General features: G+C 42.7%; 1 protein-coding gene across 1 annotated transcript in view; it reads left to right on the top strand.

Annotated features, from left to right (window-relative positions):
• The first annotated feature begins 512 nt into the window (after positions 1 to 512).
• The window catches only part of TXNDC5 (thioredoxin domain containing 5), a 92,881-nt gene continuing 81,365 nt past the window's right edge, over positions 513 to 12,028 (top strand). The window contains exons 1-2 of the mRNA XM_069217135.1: positions 513 to 873; positions 11,509 to 11,658. Coding sequence (XP_069073236.1) covers positions 680 to 873; positions 11,509 to 11,658 — 344 coding nt within the window. The 5' untranslated portion in view covers positions 513 to 679. The remainder of the gene's footprint in view (positions 874 to 11,508; positions 11,659 to 12,028) is intronic.

Here is a 12,028-nt window from a genome sequence, read left to right as displayed (position 1 = left end):
AAAATATGTTTTTTTGAGCAGTAACTGGCACCCCCTCCCCCTTGCAACGCCTTGAGACCCTACTGGGTGAGTAGTGTGCTTAAGAAATTATTTGATTGATTGCTTGATTGTGAATTTCCCCTGTCAAAGGCACGTATAAAGTATATGGGACCAAGCACACCGTAGCTGTATGGTCTCTGAATTGCTAGCCACATTAAAAAAAAAACTATTTTTAAAAAATTAATGTTAGCCTTTTTAAGGATATGTTTTTCAAGACACGTGTGCGCAACTACTAGCATGCCTTATTTTTCCAGGGTACGTGTGCGCAACAACTACCATGCCTTACAATTAAATTTCAACGAAATGTCTCCAAATGCGCCGTTCTCAGTTGTATAAATGAGTTGCACAAATGTGGGCGAGGTAACATTGGGTTAGAGGGGCTGGAAGCCGAGGTGTGTGCTTAGTCTTGACACACGTCAGCGCGGGCTCCGCCTCCCCCTGGCTCCCACCCAGAACGGCGCTTTGCGGCAGCTGCAGTAAAATGAAGCGCCGCTGACTGCACGAGGAGCACATCTGCCGGCCAGGAGAGAGAGCAGACAGGCCCGCCGTCAGCCGCCCCCGTGCTCGCTCAGCTGACTGCCTCCCTGCCGCTCTCCTCCTCTGCCGGCCACTGTCGCCGCGGCCCTCTCCACCGGCTGCCATGTCTTCCCCCCGTGGATGCCTGCTGCTCCTGCTCTGTCTCTGCTCGGCGCTCCTGCCCACCCGCGGGGAGCCCGATGCCTCCGAGCTGGTTCAGGAGGAGGAGGACCCCCACGCAAAGCACCTCTACAGCGCCGAGATGTTCACTCACGCAATTACCGAGGCGCCGCATTTCATCATGTTCTTCGCGCCCTGGTAAATATGAACAGATAATACTTTAATACGACCCACCCCCTTCAACAAAAAATAATAATCTCTCACTCAGCACTTAAAAAGCTGCTGACCTCAAAGTAGACGGACTCCATTAACTAACGTGTCGCACTATAAAGCCGCTCATAGTGTTTTAGCCGAACTGGAATATGTGAAGTAGATTTTCAGTTGTCGTGTACATGTGAGAATAACATTGTTGCAAACATTTCTAGTTGTCTTTAAGTACTTAGTGTGCCAGAAGTTTAATCGTAAAGCATATGACTCTGATTGGAGGGTTCATAGGCGACCCAGGTGTGGTGTCAGTCAGTAGCGCAGGAGCTACCTACGCCGCTCCGGCCTCTGCTTGGCATTGACTGCTGACGTGGCGAAAGCCCAGTCACTTCCTCTTCAGGCCAAATGGGGACCGGGGCGTTGAGTGATGGTCGGAAAGGCTCCTAGGACATCCAATACGAGTGGAACAGCACTATGAATACCTCAGTCCAACTCCACGCACACACTTCCACGTTAAAGTGTTTCCTGTTGAGCCGGAAAAGTCTTCATTTTTCGCCTGACTTTGATATTTCGCAACCTTTTATCACCTTTCTCTTTTACAGTAGACCTCGACACAACGCAAGCCAAATAGCCATCACATTTTCAGTACTCTAAATACCGCCCACATCCACCCTTTAGAGAACTCAAGGTCCACGTGTTAAGTAGTGAGATTTAAGAGGTTTTGCCCAGGGGTTCACTTCAAGGGCCTAGTAGTTTAGTCAAAACATGACATGTACATTTCTGAATTATCATTGAATAGTAAAAATTCAAGCTAGCAATGTGGCAAAATTCCCATGTGCAAAGATCCCGTAGGAGCAATAAATCAGGGCCTGAAGCAAAAATAGTAAATTAAACTGCCCGTTGTCGGCTGTCTAGATTTGTAAAATGGGACATTGATCTAAAAAGTTGTCCTTTCTTCCTACGAGACCGATCTAAGATGCGAGATGGTTTGAGAGAAGTAAAAGGTTATGATGAATTTGCCCGTTGTGGCTGGAGTGGTTTTACAGGAACCAAGGTAGGGGAATGCACTGGACGATTTATGTTTTGATCATGCATTCGAAGTACATCCTGTTGTGTAATTTTAAGCCAGACTATTTCAGGCCTGTCTTTGTGGCTTCCATCAGAATCTTTCCTCTCCTACTGTTAGATTACCCCTTCGCATTCGCCCATCTGATTGGGGCTGCTTCAAGTGTAGTGAGCGTGATTGCCGTGCTCTACTCTGACGAGCTGCTCATTTTGTGTGAAGGTAGCTTGTAACATTTTAAACTTGTGCTACAGGTTCTGTGCTGAACGGAAACTTTCTGTACTGATGTCCATTTGGCATGTGTGTGAGATGAGAAGTAATTTAGCTGTTTTACGTGTAGGGGGCATGCATTTGCTGTTGAATGCACTGTTAAAGTTGTGCAGTGGGAGATGTCTCTGATCAGTGCTTAATTTGTAAGAGTACCCCTGCCTGAAGTTTTCTCAGATGCCTGCGTCCAGTGCTGATGAATGTGAGGATCGCCGAATACCAATGATCCTTAATCTTGATTCACCCTCATGCATCTTTCTTCCACCTAATCACTATCCCTGCCCCTTTATTTCATCCCTGTTTTCTCCCATTGTCATTGATTTTCTTTATCTTCCTCCTAATTTCCCCATTTTGTGTTTTCTCTCTTCGTTTGGGTCATAATCTGATGAGGAAAAGCAAGAACCGAATCCCCTAAAATGGGGGCCTATGGGCCCCTTTTCCAATTACAAGCTCCAATTAAGTACTGCAACTGATGTTTCAAATCGTTTTGACTTTTGATTAGTGAAAATATGTTCTCAAAGCTTAAACTTCTTACCAGAGGAAACGGTGATAGGACAGGTGACGGAGTATATACTTCCTCATGCAGAACAGTTACATCTGCAGGTCCAGGCCAATATTTCCTGTCTTTGGTAAAAGAGGATTTCTTAATTCTACCCATGTGCTACCTCTTCTGTTTATTAAACTAGCGCACAAGTGTGGTGTTTTTTTGTTTGTTTTGTTTTTGTTTTTTTTACTATGAAATTGCCACCAATTAAAACTTTGAAAGGTCAGCATCTGCACCTATAGGCTATGCAGATGTGTTGACCTGGTGTTTCTGGTAAACTCTAGTTAAGTGTCGTATAAATTATTAAGTAGGTCTTAATAGGGCTACGTAATATATATCTGGTCAGTTTTCCAGGGGCATCTCAGGACGTAGTTTTTAGATATTGCTTAGCGATAGATTTAGTTGCTGTGGCTGCCTCAGTTAATAATTTAGCCCCCTCCACCCGTCTGTTTGTTCATCTGTTATTCACATTTTGCCTCTGCCCACCTCTGCATACAGCATGGAACAGTTGTCCAGCACATATCACCATTGGCTCCTGTAGTGTTCCTGATCACATATGCACATCAACCTAAAAGTGTGCTTCCGTGCTGTGGCTAGTGGGCCAATATTGTACTTTGCTCTTGTGTTTTATTTATTTATTTATTTTAACATTGTTATCTCCTTTAGATTTATTTTAACCGTCATTGTCTGTTTAAAGTTAAACCTGTATAAAGTAGCCAGTATTCAGGGTACAGTGTTTAAAAACCAGCAGTGCTTTTTTTGTTTGCATGATCTTGTGATTGCTTTAAAACTAAAAAAGGTATCTAACCCTGTTTTAAATACATCCGCTGTTAGGAAACCCCCATAATGTTATGTTATATTATTATTTTTTAATATATATATTTTACTTTTTGTTTAGTGTTAGCATGTGGCCATCATGTTTAGTTGGTGGCATTTATTTTTTATTTTTTGTGGCATATTGTTACAATAGCAAAAAAATGAAAGACTGGATTAACTATTACACGACATTGTTAATTTCAGACATTTTAGTTATTGCATTGAATGGGTTGGGTGGGAGGTGACTAAACTGCAGAATGACTGACACATTTTGGGGACTGTTACAAGTGCCTGAAAAAGCAGGCTTTCCTCTTTTTAGGTCTCGTCTGTGTGGGGCGTATTGTTTACTATGTCTTTTGGGACCCCCGTAGCTTACCATTCATTAGCTCCATTGTCACTGTTATCTGCTGCCTCTTAATTGGCCAGTACTTGCCAATGTCACTTTCTGTTCTCATTTGGAATATGGACTAAGTACTGATTGACTTTGGTTTATGATTAGTGTCTTTCTGCGTCCATCCACTGCTTGCTGTGATTTTATTCATGTCCATGTTGCTTCTTCCCCTCTGATTTCCCCCTTACTTCTCCTTATTTCCCCTTCCACCCCACCCTTTTCCCATGTTGCTTCCTACCCTCCCACCGCCACTCTTGTTTTTTTTTTTTTTTTGCTACTTTTCTCCCACTCGCACCCAGTTGTCTATGTTGTTTCTACCCTCCCTTTTTCTTTGTTGCTCCCTGCCATTAGGAAAAAAAAAAAGCACTGTGATGCAGACAGTGTTGTCATAGCACTTTTATTTTTTCCATCCAGCTACCACCCTCCCTCGTGCTAGCTGTGTTGACCATTCCACTGCCATAACAAACAAGCATTTGCAATGCAACAGGTCTCGCATTTCTCAGAGTTAGAGCTATTAGCAGTTGTAAACTCGCAACCGGACTTTTCTTGCCTCATTAAGTGGGGAAAAAAACGAGCGAGATCGCGCTGCGAAAAAAGAGAAAAAGTAGTTCATAAACCGGACGGAAAACAGCGAGCCTCGTACGCTTCAGTACTTGGTCGCTGCGCTCGAGGAGGGCTAACCACTGGAAAAGGCATGACGTATGCATGCCTTCCACTAATGAAAGCAAGCAAATTTTAAACGGCAAGCCCGCGAACCAATGAAAGACAGTGACAATGACATAGGTGGGGCTCCGAGCCCTTTTCTAACTACTACAGCGTTTCGCAAGCGAGACGCATGCTCGACCCTAAAAACCAAAATACTATAATGGACCACAATACTTTTTTTTTTTCTGTTTATTTTCCCTACTTTTACTTTTGGTCATGCTACGCTGTGGTACAACATGGCTAAAATACATTGGAAAAGCCAATAGGATTTGCATTTGCGCGACTTGTCTTTGCCAGTGCTTGTTAATATGAATGGGTTCACACAGACATGTGCTGCAAGCACGTGTGGGTTCATCCCTTAAGCTCCCATAAAAGCACACTTAATATATAGGAGAGAAAGACCGGAATAAAATTTGTTTCTTACTTTTTAGCTGGGACTATATTAGAAACGTATGGGAGGCCATTGGTAAACGGCGTTTGTTGTTAGCTTGAAGCAAAGTACAAAATATAACAGAAACGTGTTGCACGTGTCATAACCAGTCCACTGGCCTGTGTTTTTGTGAAGTCGCCAAAATCTCAGATTTCTTCTTTCCAGAAGAAATTATACAAAAGGCTGCTATATTGTTTGCCTGGCACATCAGTACTGTTCCATGACTGAACCTAAAGTAACAATAGATATGTACATGTGTTCTGTAGCGTGGTTCCAACATATTTTGCGCCCCCTTTATCAGTTCTGCTTTCCTCCTCATAGGTATCCTCTCTGTGTTGTAGAGACCTACCAGGACTCATGATAATTTCCATAAACCCTTGTAGATGTAGCGTGGACGTGCTGGCCCAGGACACTCATATTTCCTAAATTCTCCAGAGGGCGAAGTCTTTGGGTGGGGAGCGTTTAGCCAGCCGGATGCAGAGATGTAGTACATGCATGTGTGAACCACATCTTCCCAAGAGAGAGGTCCCTCCGTGCCCGGAACTTAATGACGATAGAAGCATCGAACCCAGAACATGGACGAAAAATGTACTCGGCATCCGCGAAATGTATTTTGTGGAGTTTTGTGAAAATTACCCTTAGTTCATGTACGTTACAAATTTCGTCCACCCTTAGCATTAGCCTTCCCACGGGTGGCTTAGTCATTGGGTCTTGTTGCTAAATTTTGTTCTAAAAAAAACCCTACCAATGTGGATTACCTCCTTTATCAAACATGTATCAGAAATAGTTTTTTGTTTTTTTGTTTGTTTTATCTATCCACATTTTACTAAAAGAAAGCGTTCATTCTGAAATTGCGTGCTATGAAACAAATGAAAAGCCGCTCATCTGTTGAGAAACTGTAATGACAGCATAGGTTGGGTCATGAAATGTGCAAACAGAGGAAACATCTTGATACGGGATCTAGAGAGGAGGAAGTCTTCTAGTTGTTTAGAGTTGGTAAACTGTGTATCACCGGGCTGTTGGCATAAAACAGCAGGATGTACCGCCTTCTATTAGCAGTTGTTTACAAAAGGAGGTGTCTGGATTTGGAATACCGACGCACTTAAGAATGCTTACCGGCTTTGAAGCATTCTCATCATGTTCCCGAGAGAACTAGGTCTATTTCTTTTTCCTGTCCTTACATCCGTCTCAGGGGCGCTCACCTAGCCTCAACAGAAATGGCCTTTCCCTCCGTAAACGTTTATTTTTTCCTACTAAGTTGTATTGACTTTTATTTAAAGACCTTAAAGTTGTAAGCTAGTTAGATAATTTTTTTCCTCCTGGCATAAGTCTCATAATTTATGAGGCATAGAGGCACCCATGACAGGAGTATTGTAAGTGTATGTGCATCTCTCTCTCTCTCTCTCTCTCTCTCCCTCTCTTTTTTTTTTTTTTTTTTTTTTATATATAGAGAGAAAGAATGTGTGTGCGAAGTATCAAGAACTCGTATAAATGAGTTATTCGTACTTCTCATAAGCTGCTAACGTGCTTTATAAATGGTTAGTGTGATATTCTATAGGATGTGCTTGGTTGACTTGGTGTGGATTTGCAGTGTGAACTGCAGGTAATGTTTTAGTGCTGTGCGTAATGATTAAACCAGTCTCATGTTGTTTTAAAAGTGGATTCAAGAACCAAGGAGAGGGGGTACACATGCTCTAGGGATCAGATGGATTACTAGAATCAGAATATTATTAATTTAGGAAGCATATGAGGCTAAACACAAGGGATTTTAAGGTGCAGGGTGGCTCAGGGAGCTGGAGTTTGCCTTTATGGGATAGCTTGGGAACTTCCTAGGTCCTCAGACCATATAAGTAGGGCAGTGGCAGCTGCTGCAAGCATCAAGGGGAGGGGCAGGGGGGACAGTGGGGTGGGAACAAATAAATTGAAACCAAAAATAGACTTACTGTTCGCTGCTGTTGACTCCTTGCTTGTCCTCCTTTCCTGTTCTGGTGTCCCAGTATTCACTGGAACACCAGAACATGTTTCCCAGCAATCCTGGTGCTGCTTTCATGCTAAAGCTAGCTTGAAAGCAGCATCAGCATTGGTCTGAGCTGCTCTGATTGCCACTTAGACACAACCCTGGGGCCTGTGCAGTTTTCCTGTCCTGGCAGTGTACACAGCAGGGCTGGAGAAACCTAAGTATGCATGTGTGTTTGGCCGGCCTGAGACGGCCGTCCAAACACACATGCGCACTTAGGTGCACTCAAAACCCTCATCCTACCTCCCTTGGCCCAGCCCTACCCCTCGCTTCACATGCTGATTGAGCCAGCAGCAGAAAACTATATTGAAGTATCTTTTTATTTTGTTTGTTGCTGGCTTTTAGCCAGTAAGGCGATGCTCCTCTGTAATTGTGGAGGAGCGGCCCATGAAGTAGGGTCCACCAAGAACAGGAGTAAGGAGGAGGATTTGCTGAGTTCAGAGGCTTTTTTTTTTTTTTTTTAAAGGCAAATATTTTACTGGTTACATTTGTGTCTTCAGACAACATGTAATCTTTGTGCAGGCAACTTCGGAATAGTGACCAAGATCCTGATTAGGAGTGGGCTTGAGTTTTCTGACACCTGCGCAGGGGTTAGAATTTTTAGTTGTGTGGAGCTTATCCATAAAATGTGCACCCTTTGTTACTTTTCAGCTGGTCACATCTGCAAAAGTTAACGGGGGGGAAAACAGTACAGTATTGGTGAAATGCAGGTTTTGGTAGGGTAAGCACCAAAACTCATATTCCGCCCCCCCCAAACTCAGAATAATTCCAATATATCGCAACTAAAAATGTCTGAACCTCAGAGAGCCAGCTTTTACCAGGCATGATAAATAACACCTACCCCTCTGGGGCATTCATAATCAATGCCTTAGTTGTCACTTTTCACCAGGATGTTCTAGTTGCCCTAACCTAGGCACTAATCTCAATATGCATCTTTCCCTCGTGGCTTCAACTCTGGTCAGGTTGCAGCTTCCTGTGTTTGGTGCACCATTAGGAAGGAAATAAAAGCACTTCTCAGCTTTTCAGCAGAGTACTGTTTTGAATTTTGGACTCGGAAATATTGTAGTTGCTGCTTGTAAAAGGCATAATAATATGTAAGCATCTTCAAGCAGTGCCTTGTGTGAAAATGTCACTATTAGTCCGATAACATCTACATTAGAGGAAAGTTTTCTCATACTAGTATCCCTAATTGTTCGTCATAGTACCTACTTTTGCAGGAAAGGGTTTCTTCAAGTCCAACATCCCTCGCTGTTGAGTGACCGCATTATGATTGCATAGGATCAGTTTGTAGTTAAAAGCTCCACAAATGACTTCACTTAGACTGGATATAAGATATCTCATGTATCAGAAAATGCAAACTTGAAGTGGCTTTATGCCAGTCTGTCTATATACTTATTAGATTAGCCCTCCAGAATAAGGAAGTTGTATAGCTTTGCCAGTTGCTTATCTGATCTAACTGGGAAATAAACACCCCAGCGTTACTACAGCTAAATTTCGCTTTGGAAGTTCCCGGAGGTCAAAATGAGCGGTAAATATTTGAACAGCGTTCTAATAAGTATATTTCTACTGGTTTATGAATCTGCTGCTGTTTAATACCTCCGTTTTCTTTTTCTTTTTGGCAACTAAAACATATCTTCTTAAATCTTGTAATTGTACTTAATTGTTCTAGAAGCTAACTTTTTAGAGTATGCTTAAAAGGAACTTGGGGATTTTCAAACTGTATTCTGCTTCTGCGAAGCTTCTTTCCTACCAGATTCACCTGTATCACTTCCAACACAGTATTTTACACTTAAACTCTAGGTCTTGCGTTAGCCAGCACCTTTTTAGGTCGAGAGCACAAGCGCTCTGACATGTAATCTATCTGTGGGCTTTTCATCACACCCACTGCGCGCCCATCACTATAATTCGGTCATGGGTTTTCCTTTAAAAAATTCTTTGTTATGATTGGTAAATGCTTTACGTTTGTCCCTCCTTGGGGCAGTTTTGTTACTGCCTTGGCCAGCTACCCCGTTTCATGGATAATTGCACGTTTGCCAATACGTTTGACTGCGAGCGAACTTCTTCTTTTGTGGCTCTCCTTCACTCTCATGGCAGCTGTGGCGCTTTGCATCGGCTCACTTATGTCTTCTGTTTTACTTTTCATTTTCAATTCATGTGGCAAGAAAAGCCCAGTTATGAATTATTCACAACGCTAATGGCTCTAACTCGAGACCCATTTCATTGCGAATGCTTGTTAGTTTTGCTGTAAGTATACTTACTTGCAAGTGCTCTTAGCCAGCCCTCATAATCCATTGGTTGTTTGTTATTCATTTTCGTCCTGCTACAGCATGAGGTCAGCCTGCTTCAACCATTCACTGTGTGACACAGCATTCTGCCTTTTCACAAGGATCACTTCAACACACAAGGTAGTTCCCTTAATACCAGGGAGTAATAGGCCAATATGTGCTGTTGTAGTAGAGTTCTCAGCAGAAAGAATGAAGGCTCCTCATTAATGTGTTATACATCATAATCTTACTCCTATCAGACCCTGCAGTAGTGGTTGGATGGTATAAGCAAGTAAATGAGTGGAAGGTAAAATGCCAGTTGGCCACAAAATTACCTAGCGTTTAACATTGAAACCTTTTTTGCGTGTGCTTTGGTGGTGGCGGTGATAGTTAAGAATTAACACTAGTCTGAAATAACCATTCCTAAACGGCAGAGGTCTCCACCGCTGCTGATGTATCTTGTGCCACAGCCTTTAAACCTTTTTGTGACGTCCACTGTACCTGAAAGTAAGCCACGCTATGTCTCTGGGCAGAACAATATTGTATAATATTGTTGTACTTACTCCAGTGTGTTTTAAATTAAGATTTCAGTAAAAGATATATTTTTCTTACACTTTTCTGTATGGCTCTCACAACTACAATGTTCGTCATCCAGTGTATTTTTTTGTTTTTTTTGTTTTTAGGGTCGAGTCTGCGTCACATGCGCTTGCTCATGCGTATCACTAGCGAGACGCTTTAGGAATTAGAAAAGGGTACGGAGCCCCGTCGACGTCACGTCAGTGTCTCATTGGTTTGTTGGCTTGCCTGTTAGAATCTGCTTGCTTTGATTAGTGGAAGGCACGCATACGTCATGCCTTTTTCCGGTGGTTAGCGCCCCTAGAGCGCAGCGACTAAGTACAGAAAACATACGAGGCTCGCTGTTTCCCGTCAGGTTTGTGGACTACATTTTCTCTATTTTCACAGCGCGATCTCGCTTGGCAGAAGTCGAGCGCTTTGGATAACATCAACCCTCTTACACAGTTAATTGCACTTTTGCCGGTTACGTCCATAATTGCACTTTTGCCGCTAGGTATTATTACAAGTGAACTGTAGCAGCGCGATCTTGCTTTTTTATTTTTTTTCCTCCCTTTTACGCAAGAAAAATCCGGTTGGGAGTTTACAACTGGTAATAGCTGTAACTCGGACAAATGCGAGACCATAGTGCATTGCAAATGCTTGTTTCTTGTTGTAGTTCTATTGGTATGTTTGAGATTTCCCAACCTAATCCTAAAAAATCACCAGTTCTAGGTGCCATCTTCCATAATATCCCACCCTCAACAGTGTAGATCCAAACAAAGTTTTGGACAGTCGGACACCATAACAACACGCAGCTCCAAACTGCTGGTAAATCTTCAGTTGGGATTCTTTTGTTTCACGACGATTTGGGACAGTATTGAATAACAAGCAGTTACAATGCAGTTGCTCCCGCATTTGTTAAACTTACAGCTATTAGCGTTGTAAAGTCTTAACCGGACTTTTCTTGCCACATAAATTGAAAATGAAAAGTAATACATTGTTACATTAGCGAGCCGATTTAAAGCACCACACCATAAGCATGAGTGTCAAGGAGGACACAGAAGGAAACAGAAGTTCGCTCGCAGTCAAACGCATCAGCAGTTATGCGATTTGCATGACATCAGTCCTGCTACTTTGATAAACGATAGACTACTGCCCAGCGTTATCGTGCTGCGTAAGAAATAAAAAGAAAAGTAGTCCAGAAGCCATGCAGAAAACATAGAGCCTAATATGTTTTCAGTAGTTTGCTGGTGCTGTCAAGGACGGCTAAACATTGGAAAAGGCATGGGGTATGCATGCGGTTCACAAATGAAATCCAGCAAATTTTAAAAGACATGCCCACGGACCAACAAAACTGATGGGCGTGGTTAAAAGCCCACAGAGAGATAACCGGGGCCAGAGTGCTTGCCCTCTCGACCTCAAAAATGAACTGCATCTACTCGGTGCTCCAAAGTAAATGCTTAGAATCTTCTTATCCGTGCTTCCTTCGCTAGTTCATACTAGTAATATGTTTCATTTAAGAGATTGTGTACGTTAAAGTTATTTGCATCCCTAATTCTGTTGTCTCGTTCCCAAAGGTGTGGACATTGTCAGCGTCTGCAGCCAACATGGAACGAAATGGGGGACAAGTACAACAGCATGCCAGAAGCCCGGGTTTACGTTGCAAAAGTGGATTGTACTCAAGATGGTGCAGTGTGCACAGAGCAAGGTGTTCGAGGGTACCCTACGTAAGTACAGAAGGATAGGGAGCAATGTTTTTACGATTTTTTTTGTTGTTTTTTTTGTTTTTTTTTTAAATGTTCCTTCATATTACCAACACAATCCACACAGGTTTCGACTTGAAGCATGGTTTACATTTTTTGCTTTTATTCTCAAACTTTAGACTTCATTACAGGAAGAAAATGGGAGTACCTGTTAAACAGTGTGCAGCTCCAAACCTTCTAGACAGCTAAGGTAACTCAGGAAAGCAAAGAGCAGTTTCATCCTCCCACTAACCACTGAGGAGGGAATTGTTGTTGGTGTATTTTCCACCCCTCTTCACACTTTTCAACACGTCGGAGCATTTTTAGGCCTCTTCTACAAACAGCTTTTACCTGC

The sequence above is a fragment of the Pleurodeles waltl genome, chromosome 2_1 (genome assembly GCF_031143425.1).
Source record: "Pleurodeles waltl isolate 20211129_DDA chromosome 2_1, aPleWal1.hap1.20221129, whole genome shotgun sequence".
NCBI lineage: Eukaryota > Metazoa > Chordata > Amphibia > Caudata > Salamandridae > Pleurodeles > Pleurodeles waltl.
Note: the sequence above shows the minus strand (reverse complement) of the source record. Positions and strands in the feature narration are given on the sequence as shown.